This window comes from Hippichthys cyanospilos, chromosome 12, assembly GCF_059441005.1.
Source record: "Hippichthys cyanospilos isolate Australia breed blue-spotted pipefish chromosome 12, RoL_Hcya_1.0, whole genome shotgun sequence".
NCBI lineage: Eukaryota > Metazoa > Chordata > Actinopteri > Syngnathiformes > Syngnathidae > Hippichthys > Hippichthys cyanospilos.
The window spans coordinates 8229791-8247054 of record NC_142380.1 but is presented as its reverse complement, the minus strand read 5'-3'; the positions used below and the strand labels follow the sequence as shown (position 1 = coordinate 8247054).

Below are 17264 nucleotides of genomic sequence, written 5' to 3'. Positions count from 1 at the left end.
ACTTGCTGAGACCCAGATACAGGTGGGTTAGGCTCATTAGACTCCGCCCCATCCTCCTCCTCCTCCTCCTCCCAGGTGAGTCACACACAAAGGAAACAAAACAAAAGGTTTCGACAACATCATCGACAGGTAAAATTCTTACAATATCATCCAGCCACATGACAGGGATGATGATGCGGTTTCGCAAGGCCTGTTTCTTTTTTCATCTGGGGGCATGTGTGTTTAGTGTGTGTGACAAAGGTGACAAAGTTCTCGACACGATTCCTACCGGTAGAGCAGGACAAGGTGGGGCATGTGTGTTGTTTAGAAAGATAGCCTGCCAAATCTTTAATTGTCATAATGAATATCTATTATTGCTATAATGTTATACGTCTTTTTCATTATAGTGTCACTATTATTTTGAGGGGAATGCTAGCTTAGTGGCTAACAGCTTCCTTCCACTTGTAAGTTTGAGGGTTTGAATCTGGCATTGGATGAGCTGCAGCTCACCTATGAGCCTAAAGGGGACGTGCACTTTTAAAATGGATGCCTTGATAGGGTTTTTATCGGCCTGTGTAAAATCATGAACTGTTAAGACGTAAGGGTTAACATCAAGTCAGATGTTTCCTCAGGACAATCGAAGATCTTTGGGGAGGTGTCCGAAGAACTGACAAGCAACAACATGCACACTCACAAAACAGTCGGCAAAAGATTATATTTAGAAAGTCAAACATAGGCCATGGAATGGCAGCATGATACCGGAGATGCCATTACGTAAAGGTGCAGGAGGAATCAAATGAGGAGCAGTGATACTACTGGGAATTTTTTTGGGACAAAAAGAAAACAATACATGAATACCATTCAAGGTCAACAATAACAGGGGTGTCCAATCTATTGCCCCATTTGCATTTACAGCCATTCATTTTTGAGTGGGGCATTACATGCTAAAATGAAGTACCATTTGAGACAGCCCATAAAGCTGGTATAAAATAATTGTCTGTACTTGACTTGATTTTTGATTTTACACTTCAAACTCTTGTACCTACAGTGATTATAAAACGTCTACCCACCTCTGTATAAAAGGCAGTATTTGTTTGAACAAAAACGTTTTTTGACCTAATTGTTGTTTTGTGTTTTTATTCACTAAAAAAATATTCATAAACAACAACAACTGGGAAGTAAACTAATTTTATTGATGATAAATCATTAGATGTTTGAAAGAATAATACATTACGAAAATATTTTAATATACACCCCAGATCCAACACGATTTTTGTACAAGCGCAATGCCTTACAGTTCTATTAATTGTACTTTTAGTAAGCATTTTTTAACATGTGTTAGGCGTTAACCCCTTGGCATGTTTCCGGGCCGTTTGAATAATTATGTAAATACTGTACAAGCGAATTCCTTTTAATGAAGAAAAAAACAACAACAAAAACAAAAATAAAACAAAGCAACAACGCTATACAACAACAAAAAATGAGCATTTATGAATAACACATAGTAAAACTGGGCACAATTTGGGAACGTAACTAAAAAAAACATGAATGCGTCACGACACCGACGTCTGATGAAGCTGGAAGTTTCGTAGTTTCTTGGGGAACCTTTGAACGCCTCCCCGTCAGCAGATGCATTGCGGGGTGTGGTGAAAAGTTTGGAAAACTCCTCGACAGGCACCGGATTTGTGTTCACGCTGTATGTGTGAGCCTTTGGATCTCAGTCACATTGGAACGGCACCGAGGTGAGCCAATCGCCATAGTCGCGACACACAATTAACATTTCAGTTGCGTTTAAAGAGCTCGGAAATGTTTCTTATTAGACTTGGTGCCCAACTGTTGCGTTCATTGTGTCCCGTCGCTTTATCAAGAATTAATTGTTCATGTGGGGGGGCGTAATTGTTTTTTTGTTTGTTTGTTTTTTTACTTCTCCGCTACCTCAATTGAAAGCACGTGATGGTTGAGGAAATGTGCATTCGTAGTAAAATAGACGGGAAATGTGTGTTTCACGCTTGAGTTATCATATAGAAGCACTTCCGGGAGCTAAAACAATCCAATAAGTTTTGTACAGTACTACTACGTGGGCAATCAAGAGAACGCCTCACACTCAGGTCTGCATACCCGGTGGAATTTTTATTGGTTTAGTTTTCCGGAATTGTACTGTGCTACCACGATTTATGAGTGAATAATTCGTCAACAACGCGGCAAAGATTAAACCCTAGCATCAATGTCACTTTTTTTTTGGTCGTGTGAAAGACAACACATTATATTGCAGTTTAAATTGAGATGCTCGTCTCGTTTCTATGTGCACTATATGGTTTATGCTGCCCCCTGGTGGCCAACAGGCACTCCCCAAGAGGAGAAGCAACATGTCTATTGACATGACGCAAAAATTCTTCACATGCATTTGAATTTGAATTTTAGCACTGTAAAATGTTCCTCATTGGCATACAAGCTCTTCTGCAAATGCAAATTTGCTCGTCCATCTTTTCACATGTGGAAGTAGTCACAATGCCGATGACTTTTCTGTCCTCAACATTTTAATCTCATTTTAGAGAAGTGAGATGGAGCCGTGCATGGTGAAGCCCGAAGCCAAAAAGAAAACCAAGCCTGTGAGATCACACACAAGCATAAACAATACATAAATAAATCACATTCCTAAGTCATATTTCAAACACTATGTCTTATCTTTGCAGTCCAAACTGCCTCCCTGGCCTCCCGAGGTACGTAATCCTCTCGGTAACTGACTCTTTGCAGATCATTAGTATTAATTATTAAAAAATGTAAATCATTGTTTATAGTCTCAAAAAAACGATGGCGAGAAGTTGGACAAGCCCGCCCCTGTGCTGCCACCGCGACCAAAGCCCAAAGTGTGTATACATTTGTATTTTATAATGAAAAAGGTTTGGAATTGTGCCTTTTTGTTACTCATTTAATGTCCTTTCCAAATATATTTTTTTTTATAACGTATTAAACCCTGTTTTTGTTGTAAAAATCTAAATAATAGATTGGTTGATATCAGGGTGATGATGTCCTCCAATTTGCCATCCAGGCAGACAGGGGGCAGTATTTGAGCACCTGACAGCAACAAAAAAGCAAAGATTCATTCATTTATATGTTTATGTGCAGGAACTGAGCCAAACACAGTATCGACTGAAAAACTTTACTGGTGATGCTGAGGTAAGATGATTTGATGTAGTCTTATAAGGCTAGAATATTTATTTTCCGTAAAATTGATTAAAACTATTTTTTTTTTCAGGCCAGCAGAAACATGACCCAAAGCGAGACAAAGGAGAAAAAGCCAGAAACTCCCGTGCCACGGCCTAGACGGGCAGAGCAGGTAATTATTATTAGTATACTTTTTTTTCTTTCATGTCAGAATTGAGGATATCTTTTGTTTTCTGTTTGCAGGAGAGCAATCGGACAACGAGGCACAGCCAGCGCAGCAGCGATCACAAGCGGGTACGTTGCTTTGTGACTTCAACTTGCCATTGACCGCCAACATCAACACTATTTTTTTTTCTCCCAGATTTCAGCGGGAAGCGACCGATCAGATACGGCCGCCGATATCAAGCAGGTTTGTCTTTTGCATGTCCGATTACAATTGTATTGATTTATTATTTTGATTCCATTGATTATCCTCAGATGCAGACTCATCCGTCTGTCCAGTCGGTTAAGTTACGCCAAAGCCTGAAAGACAAAAAACCAACGTTCATCGTAAGCAATACAGTAGCTTATGCTAATAATGCTAAAATGCTAATAACGCTAATAACTAAAGCCCTTATCCCACTCAAGGCCGAACATTGTCAAAGGTAGCTGTTGTTTTGATCTCGTCAGGGTTCATTCAAAGTCTCCAACCTTCGCCAACATGTCGCCAAATGTTCGGTTACAATTTTTACATTTTTATTTTCTTGCTCTCGTCGAAAGAACATTTTAAACATGTTCAAAAGAGCATTACAGGCAATTGACATTTGTCTTGCGCAAGTGACATTTTGGCAAAGGATGGTGACCTTGAACGCATCGTGACAAGATGCTGCCTTCGGGGACACTCGCAAACGTTCGCCCCTCAGTGTGATTGGAGTTTCGAATTTACTAACCAGTTCAACTCAAAAGTGCATTAACGAAGCTTCTTGACAAACACCGCCCTCTTCTGGCTTTACGGGTCATTGCAACCTCTGATGTGATTTATCATTTTATCTGCTTCGCTTAAAAGTGAAAAGTTTTACAAGTAAAAGTGAAGCTAGCATCGGGTCTTTTTTCAAGCCAAGAGCTGTTGTGAACCTTCTCCATTCCTCAAATGGGTCTTCAATGTTTGCTCGTCATATGCTCCATTCGGGGAACGTGGGACATTTGACTTTTTTCTTACCTGAGTGTACTCAAACGCCTCTTTAAACTGGGAGGTCCAAGTTGCGAAGTCAGGAAAAAAATGACCCCAACATCACATTATAATAATATGATGATTATTCCATCCTCCCACGTTCCTTGAATGCAACATTTGAGTCTGCAGCCCGAGTTTCTGTGACTATTGGAAGTGCTTAAAAAGGCTTAATGCGGCTTTTTTGTGACTATATCTTGTTGCATAGCAATTCAAGGGACTGTCCAGTTCTTTAGCCATTTTTAGCCTTAAATTTTAATATTTTGTCCATAAATTTGTTACTTAAAGTATTGTTTACGTACAATTAATACCTTTACAAATATATGTTTTTACTTGCTGTTGACTGAAAATGATTACACCTGTGCTCAAGACTCTGGTAACCACCAATCACGGCTCCTCTGTTGGTCATGTGCCATTCGGAAGCTGAACCCTGATTGACTGGTCATTACTTGGGCTTACAGCACATGTAAGAAAAGGTTTTATTAAAGTATTAATTATACACAATAAATAATGTAGTTACCAAATTAACTCATTCAATCCCAAAGATGTAATTTTAATTTTTAAAAATCCAGACATTCAATCCCATGTACTTGTTTGTTTGTTTGTTTTTTTCCAAATATTTCAATTGTTAAAGGAATATCTAAAAATGGCAGGGCAAAAAAAGTTATTTATAGACAAATCTGAACTTTTGTGAACTAAAAACAGCTAAATAAGTGGACTATCTCTTTAAATGTTACAATTAGGTTAGTAGCTTTGGTAAACCAGTCGTCCAGCATTCTGACACTTTTACAATTTCACAACTTAGTTAATTAACGAATTAGATTTATTGGCCTGCCCTGTGCACGACTTATGCAAGACGCTGAGAAAATACGGGTGGATGGACAGAGGTCGGACGGTCTCTCCAGCTAGACGGGTTTGTGGGAACTCGTGGGCGTGGCCTCAAGCAAACTCCAAGCTGCCTCAGAACCAGTTTCGGCATTGTGTGACTCACTGCGTGGTGTTTGCTTCAGAGTCACGTGACCGAGGACCAGGACAGAGGTGAAGAGGCTGCGGACAAACGGGCCGCTGCCACCAAAGCGGTATTTGACGCCGCCCGGCCACCTCTGTGTGTTTTTGTCTTCTCGTGTGTGTTTTGTGAAGCCGAGCGTGTTACTTTGTGCGCTGTGTGCAGGGCGTCCTAAAGGGCGTGATGAAGCACCTCAAGTCAGCACCCAAGGTAGCAGCCGCAGCCCCGTGACATCATCAGCAAGTGCATTTGAGCATTGTCTCGCCCCAAGGTCGGCGGCGGCGGCGGCGAGGCGCTTCTCGACTCCAACAAGGAAGAAGCGGCGCGGGGAAAGGAATCGGCGCACGGCGACAAAAGCAAACAGGACAAAAGCGCAGAATCCAAACAAGTAAGACACATGCGATGATGATGATGATGATGATGAAGACTGCTACTACTCAAAAAAGACAAACCAAAAACCAATTTTTTTATTTAAAGAGTGCAGACATTTAATCCTAAGAACTAATGTGTTCTCAACTTTTTTTCAAGTGTTTTGCTAAAGGAGCTAAAAATGGCTGGTAATAACTTGTAATTGTTATTACTTGCCTAATAAAGTATTAAAGTAATCAAGTACTTATAACAAAGTACTAATGTAATCAACTACTTTGGGTATTAAGGTATGACAATGACTATGATGAGATACTTAAGAGGATTTACAAAATTACAAGTATTTTTTGAAAAAATAATGTTAAATATATCATTTTTAATTTAATTGCATAGCAATAAAATAAGCCTACTTAGGAATGTTCGATACTACTAACAGTATTTAACTCGATACCGATACCAAGTACTGATACTATTAGCACTTTTGATAAAAAATTTCTCCTCAAAAAACAATGACGGATCATTTTAAAAGAGCATTAAAAAAGTTGATGGCAATTTTTATTGAAAATTTGTTATTCTAGTGTGTCATTTTTATTTTGCAATCATAAAATGAATGTAGTGTACCAATGATTTGATTTGGCTAGGTATTGGCCTGACCTATAATGATAAATATTTGTTACATGTTTTATTCAGTTATAATTTCAAAATGTCATTTGTGGTAAATCAAGGCATTTATTGATTCATTTCTCTTTAACTGTGCATGAAATCATGAAATGAGGCCAACATGTTTTTAAATGTTCTTTCTTCTTTTCTTTTTTTTTTTTCTTTTTCAGGACTTTGGCGGTCGCCTGGCCGGAATGTTCCGGAAGCCTCCTTCGTTTACAGTACCTCCTTGTTTTGTCTTCTGCTCTATTTCTCATCATTTGCACGTCTTTCCATCATCATCATCGCTTAATTTCGATTTTTCTCATCAGGTCGGATTAATGGACAGCGATTCCGAGGAGAAGAGTGAAGACGATGAGAAAAAGTCGGAGCAATCGCAGGCTGGGCTTTTCAACGGCATGTTCAAGAAAAAACCTGCAGACGCGCCGCAAATGGACCAGGTCATTTTTCATTTGACTTGCGAGTGTAAACATGAAAAATAAAACTAAGACAAAATCATAATAATAATAAATAAATGAATAAAACAATAATATTGAACATGAGTGAGGAGCTAGGCCTCCTGTTCAGTATATGGAGCTGCTCAGCTTCATGTTTTTTTTACGACAAATTTAATAATTAGTTCCATAAATAAACAAACAGGTTTTTTTTTCTGTTCCAATAGCAGGAGCCCGGTCTCCGTGGCGACCTGTCCGACAACGACAATGACAATCTGTCCGAGAAGGCCTCCTCCGAGGTAAACTCCCGGCGTCTTACTTTCATCATCTTCCTCCCTCCCCGATGATGTCATCCAAATTTGCCATGCAGGAAAAAGGAGGATTCTTCAGCGCGATCCTCCGAAAAACTCCCAAGGTTCCCAAAGAGACGCCAGCCAAGGTGACCCTTGCAAAAAGTTCTGCAAAACTCACAACACGGGGCACTATTTTGGCCCTCCGCGGTTCCTGTGGCACATCTTACGTGCACCTTGTTTGTTTTGGTTTGTAGGATTCCGAGGAACTCACGGGCGACCTGTCGGGCAGCGCTGACAGCCTCACCGACAACAAGGTCTGCTTTTACAGTTAAGAATATTCGCAAAGAAGAAAAAAAAAATCGATTTACGATGTCCTATAGCTGTCAATGGCAGTTGAAGGAGTGAAATCGGACCTTTGTATTGCTGCTTGATGGCAGCGGGCAAGTTCATCAAATGAATCTACCGTATTTTCCCCACTATGAGGCGCACCAGATTATAAGGCGCACCCTCAATTAATGACATATTTGAAAACTTTTTCCATATATAACGCGCACCGGATTATAAGGCACACCCTCAATTAATGACATATTTTAAAATCTTTTCCATAGATAAGGCGCACCCTCAATTAATGACATTTTAAAACTTTTCCATATAAAAGGCGCACCGGATTATAAGGCGCACCCCCAATTAATGACATATTTTTAATCTTTTTCCATATATAAGGCGCACCAGATTATAAGGCGCACTCTCAATTAATGACATATTTTAAAACGTTTTCAATCACAATATAGTCATACTCAAAGTAACAACAATAACTCAAATAATAACTAAACTCTCAATAGCATAATAACTCTGCCAATATGAGCAACCTTGTTCAACTGTAAACACACAAAAGAAACAGGTAAAGCTTACTTTATCACTTCATTCCCCATCTACGAATCCTAATCTCAATATTGATCCATATATAAGGCGCATCTGATTATAAGGCGCACCATCAGCTTTTAAAAAAAAAATTAAGGCTTTTAGGTGTGCCTTATAGTGCGGAAAATACGGTACTTTATTTTTGTGCAGGAGAAAGGAGAAAAAGGAGGTTTGTTTAGCGGTTTCCTCAAGAAGACGTCTAAAGCCGGCACTGAGGTACCGCCATTATTTTTTTAAGAATCCTGGTGCACGGACTGAATTTTCCGATTTGATGTCAGGAAATGACGAGCGCCTCGAGAGAACTGTCGGCGAGCAATGACAGTCTGCCCGACGCCACTAAGACTAAAGTGAGTTGCTTGTGTGAGTTGGAGTTATTCCTTGGACCAAGCTTACGTGTGCCTTTTAGGAGAAAGGAAGCGCCTTTGGCGCTTTGTTCAAGAAGTCGACCCGAGCGGCCGACGACGCCGACCAGGTACAAGCATCTCGTCTGCACTTTTGGCGCTTTTTTTTTTTTTTTTTTTTTTAACTGATGTTTTTTTTTTGTTTGTTTTTCCCCTTGCACACAAAAAAATCCCCACAATTCAGCCACAAGACGACGAGCGCTCGCTGGGCAGCGAAGGCCCCACCGAGGAAAATAACAAGGTCTGTTTATTTATTGATTTTTGTACATTTCTTTCCTATAGTACAAGCAATGCTGAAAAATGTGTTACAGGAAAAAGGAGGACTTTTTGGTGGATTCTTCAAGAAGGCCGCCAAAGCACCGCAGCCCGACCAGGTAAACTTTTCCAATATAGAAATATGACGATGATTTGGAGTATGGTGTTTACGTCGATTCATTTCTTGTAACTTACATTTTCCAACACTCTTGGAAAAGAATCTAGACAGGACAGTTTTACCCTGTAGAAACGTCAGTAAGATTTTTAGATAAAAACCTCCCCATTTGGAGTAGTGATTTTTGCTTGCTAAACTAGCTCATTTGAGTAAATGTTCAAAAGTGATCAGTAGAAACGGCAACTGTCTATTGAGTTGTTTACGTCTTTTAAACTGCATTTAAAGTCATTGGACAGCTCTTGCCTGTAAATCCAAGATGCTTGAGTGCCGCTAGCCGCCACTCGTGCTCCTTACCGCTGTTAGCTGCTCGCTCGCTAGCATCTAGTGCTTTTTACCACTGCTAGCCACTAAAATTGTTAGCATCAACTGTTTCTTGCACTGCCGACCGCTAACACTACTCCGAAAGCGGCCAAAGGTCAGTATCTCACGCTGCTCAACTCTGCTGATGTTGCTAACATCTAATGCTGCTTACCACTGCTAACACTGCTAATTACTCCCACTGCTAGCATCTCATGCTGTTCGCAAATTTGTGCGCTGCCAGCTGCTTACACTGCTGGCTTAAAGTGTTGCTTGCCCTACCAGCCGCTAACACTGCTAGCATATAATGCTACTGCGTAACTATGCAAGCATCTAGTGCTGCTTACCACTGCTAGCCGCTAACGGTGCTAGCATCTAGTGCTGCTAATTGCTGACAACAGGGTACATATAATACAATGTCAACATAAGGAAGGCTTAATCGTGAATTAGTATAATTAGCTGTTAGTGGTTAGCTTGACTTCTTCCTGACAGTGTACACAAATAAATAAATAAATAAACGGCTAGCCAAGACAAAAAAAAACATATATATATATATATATATATATATATATATATATATATATATACACACACAGTATATGTATGTGTGTGTGTGTGTGTGTGTGTGTGTGTGTGTGTGTGTGTGTGTGTAATTTTTTTTTTTTTTCTTCCCCAGGATGAATCTGTGGAGAAAACGTCTGCCAGCAGTGAGGATTTGTCTGAGGGCAAAGCGGTACGTCATGGAACATTTCATATCTCTATTATCAGTTTTGTGTGTCAACATGCTTTTCTTTGTGTATGGGGTCAGGAGAAAGATCGAGGACTGTTTGGCGTCTTCCTTAAAAAAACTCCCAAAGAGGAGAGAGCTGACTCACCAGTGAGTTTTATTACTATTATTTTTTCAATTGTCCTAATTCATATTTGAATCAATATTTTCTGATTTGAGGACGGCGAGGAAGAGAAGGAGCAGGCCGGCTCCACTGAAGTGGGCGGCGACAATGCGGCTGAGAGGAGCGTTGCCAAGGTGACCAACAAAATTTTGTATTGTATTTTAAAAAAGCAACACAAATTTGATGTTGAATTTATTGATTTGATTTTAATCCTGCTATTCGTGGAATATAAATGATCTATATTTCGTTTTTTTTTTCCAGGATAAAAACTTTTTCAGCAACATGTTCAAGAAGCCTCAGAAGCTTGCAGAGGGTGACAAGGTGCCCCCAAAAACATCAAATTATTCGCCCCTTTTTTATAAATTAATATTGACAGTTTATTGTTGTGGTAGGAAGCGGATGTCAAGAGTGAAGAGGTGACAACCGGGAGTACGGAGAACCTGTCCGAAAACGTCCCCAAGGTTTAAAGAAAAAAAAAAACATTCTGCCTTGTACTTTTTGAACGATAATTGTTTTACTTATGACGATGAAAAAAAAATGCGCCTTTAGGGGAAGAAAGGAGGCCTGGCTGCCATTTTCAAAAGATCGGCCAGTACCGACAACCTGGCAGATGAGGTCAGCATCAATTTTGAGGGTGGCGGGGCAAGGCTAACGTGTTTGGCCTGCGGGGGGCGCTGTTGTCTTTCTGGCCTGTGTTTGTGTGTGTGTGTCTAACCAAATGTTGGTGGTTAAATGCTTTTTTAAAATGAAGCTACACCTGTCGTTCCAGGATAAAATGAAGTCATCAAGCAACGACAATCTGACGGAAAATACCAACGCCAAGGTTTCTTTTTCTTTTTTTAAATTTCAAATGGTTTTATCTTCTGATTTTTGTTTTATATACATTTATAAGTTATATATTCTATAAAATATGTATTGTATGTGTATTTTAATGTTTAGATGTAATTTAAAAAAATTATTAGTTTATTTCAAACTTAATTTTACTTGTTTACATTTTCAATTTCATATTTAAGTCTTTAGGTTGTTTAATCTTCATTTAATTTTATTTTCCGTCTTAAAATCAAACCTTAACCTTACGTTTTAAAATCAGTTAATTTCAATTTTTTTTATTTTAAGTTAGAGAGGAGATAGATAGAATGTTTTTTCTTTAATACAACTCTATATATATTCTATATATTTTGCTTTATTGGACCTTTAATTGTTTAATATGTGATTCATGTTTTTTGTTTCGTTTTTTTTTAGGAAAAAAGTATTTTCAGTGGCATGTTCAAGAAAGCTCCGAAAGCGGCCGACGAGGTGGCAACACTATAATGATGATGGTGATGATTTTTGTTATTACTGTATTACAGTTGGTAATTGTTGTGCTTGTGTGTGGCGCAGGATTGCAACGACGACGAGGGCAACAAGTTGTTGCGGGCCAGCAACGAAAACTTGTCGGAAGACAATGCGGCAAAGGTAAAAAAAAAACACGTTGTTGTTAGATGCATTTTCTGGTTTGTGACACGAGATTGTCTCGGCAGGAGAAGACGGGAGCTTTGGCAGGAATGTTCAAAAGGTCTCCCAAGGCTGCACCGCGCTCTATGGCCAGCAGGGTGAGCTAGTGGGAACATCTCCTTTCTTTTCCATTTTTCCATCCAACTGGGCTTATTTTTTGCTTGCAGGATCCTCTCAGCGATGGCAAGGACGAAGAAAGCGGCAAGGTACAGTATTTCAAACATTATGAACTGTGAAATTCAAACCATAACTCCATCCACTTTGAAACCCTCATTTGAAACAAAAACATTTGAGAAAAAAAATACATTTGCGTTACAATAATCTGTCATATGAAATGTATATGCATGTGTGTATATATATATATTTATTTTTAACACGTATGTTCATTGTTTGTTTGTTTGTTTTTTCCTCGCCACAAGGATGAGTTGTCAGGAGATGAACTATCAAGCAATCATGTTGAATCTGCCATTGCCAAGGTGAGTTTGTGAGGATGAAAAATTGGTGCGCTTTTGTCCATCCAGTATGATCATAGGCGATTGCCCGTATGAGCGCAGGAAAAAAAGGGAGGCTTCGCCGGCATGTTCAAGAGAACGCCCAAAACTGCGGACAAACAGGTTGGGCGCTTTTTCGAGACGTTTTAACTTGCGTTGAAATGTTAACGTGTGGATGCCAGCAGGACGACGACGAGGATGCGGCGCCACCTGCTGGCGGCGGCCTGAGACGCAGGAGGACCATCAAGAAGAAAAGACGGGTCAGAAATGAAAACATTTATTTATTTTTGCCTGTTTTTTTTTTTTTTTTTCTTCTCTGACTTAGCGTAATGTTGCTGTTATCCAGGTGGTATCTTTCAGAGTCAAGATGACTCCTCCCAAGATGCCCAAATTCAACGCCTTGTCACAGGTAAGCCCTCCTTTTATTTTGGCAATCCAAAATGAAAATAGAAAAATATGCCTTCTTGCTTTTTTTTCAAGGCATGTTTTTATTCTTTTTTGTTTTACAAAAACTAATGCCGTTCTGTGGTCCTTTTTTTAAGGTGTTACATTTGATTGTTATTTTGAGGGTAATTTTTTTCTTTTGTGTTTTTCAAAATTGCCTTACTATACATAATCTGTTTTAAAAGCTTTACTTTACATAGTCTTTATTTTTCAGCCTTACGTTCTTTTTTTTGTATGAGGTTGTGCCCTTACAATATATGGTCGTTTTTATTTTTCACCAAAATGCCTTACTATACATGGTCGTTTTCTTCTATTTTGGTATTAAAAAATATGCCAAACTCAACTTGCTCTTTTTTTTCAAGCCTTACTTTGCTGCTTTTTTTTGGAGGCTGGTGGGGGGGATTCCTTACTAAATAGTCATTTTTTTCTACTTTTGTTTTTCAAAAAATAATGCCTTAATAAACATGGTCTTTTAATAATTTTTTTTAAGAATTACTATACATTTGTGTTATTATTCAGGGAAAAAATTACGTTTTTTCGCATAAAATAAGAACATATTACTATACTTGATGTCATTTTTTTTAAGTCATGATCTATTTTGGAGAAAAAAAAAGCCTTACCATACATGGTCATTTAAATAAAATGCATTACTTGGTTGTTTTATTATATTTTTTAAATGCCTCATTATACATACTCCCATTCCCTTGTCTTACTATGTCGTCTTTTTTTTTTTTCTTCAAACTTACTGGGTAAAAAAAATGCTACACTTTACCTGATTATTTTATATGCCTTACTGTACATACAGTAGCCATTTATTTAAAAAAAAAAAAAAAAATATTAAGAGCTTGATTTGAATCCCGGTCACCTTCGCTGGAGGGTTCAAAGCTTGATAGGACTTTATTGTAAGTATACAGAAATAGATTTTCTCTGTTGTGTTGTCAGGGGCAAGAAAGGATGCCTGCCATTGAGGAGAGCATGGAGATGCAGGAGATGATCCCAGCACAGGTCACTTTCTCCTCCTCCTCCTTTAATCCACAGATGGAGATTGGTTGCGTGTGTATGAGGCGCCGATAACCTTAGCTCTTGCCATGTTTTTTTTTTTTCGCTATGTCTTTGAGCAGAGCACAGTGGAAGTCCAGCCGGTGGAGATGGCCGCGTACCCCATGCCGGGAAACCCTCTGGAGTCTGAGGAGGTGTGTGTGTGTGTGTGTGTGGCTTTTCTGTCTTGTGGGGACCTCTTGCCTTTTTGAGGGGACCATTTTGGTGGATCCCAAAAGCTTTTTTTTAGAGGATAGACTTGTAATGGATTTTGCTTGATGTTAGACTATCTTTTATGATGGTGGAAGTCAGGGACTAGGAAATGCATGTCACTGGGATGTCCCCACTATGATAGAACTACCCCGCATGTGTGTGAGCCCAGCACCTACATCGAAAGTTGAGGAAATGTTGTTTTTTCTGTAGGAGAACGACGGCCTGATGGATTGGTGGAACAATGTTGAAAGTGAGTACGCACACACACAAAGAATGTTTTTTTTCCTAACATTTTGACTTCCTGCCTCTACAGGCTGGGCTGATTGGAACGAGACGGCCAATTTCGAAGAAGACGAGGAGGGAATGTATGAGTACACTTTGATTATAAACTCACTGATTCCCAAATTGTAGTTTTTAAGTCCAGTCCGTCGTATTTTTTCCTCAAGGGTACTAAATGAATACTTTCATACCTAAAGTAATCGATAATTTTAGTACTTTATTAAAGTAATTGATTTCCTTAGTACTTAATTGCCTTAAGTATTCCATTACATTAGTGCTTCATTACCTGGTTAACTATTTTAGAACTTTAGGTAACAAAGTAATGTTACCTCACTACTTACCCAAAGTACACTTACGTGTGTACTTTATTGCCTTAAGTCAGAGTTGCCCACACTCGGTCTTGCATGATTTTGATATTTCCGTTCTCCAACACACCTGATTCAAACGATCAGCTCATCGGCAAGCTCAGCAGAAGCCTGATAATGATCCCAATCTTTAGAATCAGATGCGTTGGAGGATGGAAATATCAAAAACATGCATAATACCTGTCCATGAAGATCACAGTACAACAAATGCAGACATGGATCAAAACGCGAAAGCGATCCAGTGGTTTACGCGGGCGCGTCCCTGACGTGAACGTTGCTTGTCGCCTGTGTGCAGTGCCATGGAGGAGGCGGCCGACCGCGTGTACATGGCGGCGCGCTTGTTTGTGCGGCTTTTCAACCAGCGGGGGGCGTCCTTGCAACACTGCATCCTGGAGCTGCTGGCCATCGCCGACACGGCCGACCAATTCCACAAAAAGACGGTATCGGCGGCCGTCGGCGGAGGCGTGGCCAGCGTGGCCGGCAGCCTGACCACCATCACGGGGCTCATCCTGGCGCCGTTTACCTTCGGCGCCTCCATTATCGTCACGGCGGTCGGCATCGGCGTGGCCACGGCCGGCAGCATCACCTCGGCCACGGCCAACATCACCGACGCCGTTCACTCCAACATGGACCGCAAGAAGGTGGAGAAGATGATCCAGGACTACCAGGAGCAGATCAAGGACATCCGCGAGTGTATGGATTTCGTGCAGGAGGGCATAGACACCCTGCAGGAGTGGGACTTTGAGAAATACACGCAGAGCGCCGCCAAGAAGGCTTTGAACCACAACATCAAACATGTGGTGAAAGAAGGCGGCCGGGCGGGGAAGGCGCTCATGATCAACACCGACAAGCTCATTAGTACCGTGCAGGTTCTGGGCGCGGGGGCCGGAGCGGCAAAGGCCGCCCAGGCCATCAGCGTCACCACCGGGGTCATGTCGGCGCTCTTCCTGGCCCTCGACGTCTTCTTCCTCGCCAAGGACTCCCACGAGCTGCGCAAAGGCGCCAAGACCAAGTTCGCTTCCAAGATCAGGGACGTGTGCAAGGAGCTCCAGGACGGCCTCCTGGAGCTCAACAAGGTCAAGACGCAGCTCCAGAAGACCATGGACGGCATCGAGGTGGAGGAGTATGAGGAGATCGAGGAGGTGGAAGTAGAGGTGGACGACGACCTGGAGTCTGATCCCAAGAAGCTGGCGGAACTGGAGCAGGAGCTGGACCTCATGGAGGCCAAACTGGACAAAAGGATTGAGGAGGGCAAAACGGTCGGGAAAGAAGCCGAATCGAAGGAGGAGAAAGAAGGGGAGACGAAGGACAAATCGGACAAGGAGACGGAGAACCGGATGGCAGCTCGGAAGGAGAAGCGGGAGAAAGATTCGTCAGCGTCAAGTAAAAAAGAGGAGAAACCCAAAAATAAGGACAACGGTGGAGAAGAACCACTCGTTAAAACGGGGGAATCCCAAAAAAGCCAACGAGAAGTTGAACGACTGAACGACTCCCGTAAGAAACAAGTCGAAGAGCAAAACCGCAGAGAAGATGAGAGCAAAGAATCACTCAGCAGAATGCAGGACTCCACCAAAAAGCCAGAACATAAGCAAAGTCACAGAGGGGTCACTGGGACTCCTGAAGGAAGAGTTCACACCCGTGAGGGGGCCAATCAGGAGAGAGGAAGCAGCAGATACACCAAAGACGAAAGCAAAATAACGGATGGCGTTCGAGCCAAGGACTGGTCGACAGAAACCGGACGGGACTGGGACAAGACGCGAGACACTCATGAAACAAGCGACGAGCGGAGGAGTTCACACCGGAGTCGAGGATCAAGCCAGAGGGACTACGCGGAGGAGAGGAAGGCGTCCAGCCACAGGAGTCACCACAGGAGGACCGAGAAGGAAGCCGAAGACCACGCGCGTGGCGAGCGAAAACCAATCGGCCGATCGGAGGACGAAGAGCATCGAGAGAGTCACAGAAGAGGAAGTGACCGAGTCAAGACGGGAAGTGACCGGGAGAGGAGAGGAAGCGACAGCGAACGAAAACACGGTCATCGAAGTTCTCGTCATTCCAGTGTCCTACTGGATGATGGACTTTATATTTAGATTTGCAGCACTTGGTGATTAGAAAACAGAATTTTGTCACACATTTGATTAACTTTACTGGTAAGAGGATTAAGGACAAGTAGCTGCAAAATTACCGGGACGAAGTGAGACTTCTTTAAGCTCAAAACCAGAAGACTTCTTTTAAAGTCTTAACCAAGGCTACAGTGTCATAGGTTTCTCGTACTGGATCTACTGTCTTTTTGGGACCAGTCACGCAATTTTGACTTTTGGTCCAGTTGTTTGGGTCAAAGTTGCAAGCAACACGTCGGTGTCAGCTGTTTGAAGGTGGGTGGGCTTCTTTAGGTGCAGGTCTTTTAGTCCAGGCCCAAGTGTTTTGGTCTAAGCTTCTAAAAAGAGCTTTTGTAGGCACTTTTGGTCAAGAAGCTGAGCAAGACCTCCTTTTACCTACTTCATTCTGTCTGAATTTCAAGCCAGACTTTGATGTCCTGGTCATAGTCTGGTGGTAGACTGGAGCAAGCCATAAACTGAAGCTTGTTCTTTCGGATTGTTTTGACATTCTGGATGTCTTTAGGTCCAGATTTGAAGCAAGGCCTTGGTATCAGCCCTGATCTTTTATGCCAACATCTTAGGCCAAATCAACATTTTTGATGCAGTCCAGATCTTTAGCCAACGTTGTGAATAGTGAACTAATTTTGGGGATAGTTACATTGTTATTTATTTTTAAAGGATACCATATTTGGCAAGGTTACTACTGATTTTGTGCACTTTTAACTGGTGTGGGTTTTCTTACTGAACAAATAAATGATGTGCCTATTTTGATACATCATTCTTTTACTGTAACAA

General features: G+C 41.1%; 1 protein-coding gene across 5 annotated transcripts; it reads left to right on the top strand.

Moving 5' to 3' along the window:
- Positions 1–1616: 1616 nt before the first annotated feature.
- Positions 1617–17247, top strand: LOC148414716 (uncharacterized). 5 transcript variants are annotated; one of them, XM_088429063.1, is made up of 42 exons: positions 1617–1721; positions 2532–2588; positions 2673–2699; positions 2778–2846; positions 3106–3156; positions 3236–3316; positions 3388–3438; positions 3506–3553; positions 3622–3693; positions 5362–5430; positions 5523–5567; positions 5629–5745; positions 6554–6604; positions 6695–6823; positions 7045–7116; positions 7188–7256; positions 7365–7424; positions 8182–8247; positions 8310–8378; positions 8438–8503; positions 8617–8673; positions 8744–8806; positions 9836–9892; positions 9968–10036; positions 10106–10183; positions 10311–10370; positions 10442–10510; positions 10599–10664; positions 10819–10872; positions 11292–11345; positions 11430–11504; positions 11570–11641; positions 11711–11749; positions 11963–12019; positions 12098–12157; positions 12220–12294; positions 12381–12443; positions 13421–13483; positions 13600–13671; positions 13940–13979; positions 14043–14094; positions 14669–17247. In XM_088429063.1, the coding sequence occupies exons 2-42, from the start codon at positions 2541–2543 to the stop codon at positions 16458–16460; spliced, it is 4347 nt and encodes a 1448-aa protein (XP_088285189.1). In that variant the 5' UTR covers positions 1617–1721; positions 2532–2540; the 3' UTR covers positions 16461–17247. The 5 variants fall into 5 exon arrangements, with proteins under 5 accessions (XP_088285189.1, XP_088285185.1, XP_088285187.1 ...); XM_088429062.1 differs by having other exon boundaries at positions 1621–1721; positions 12217–12294; XM_088429059.1 differs by having other exon boundaries at positions 9836–10036; positions 12217–12294.
- Positions 17248–17264: the final 17 nt, after the last annotated feature.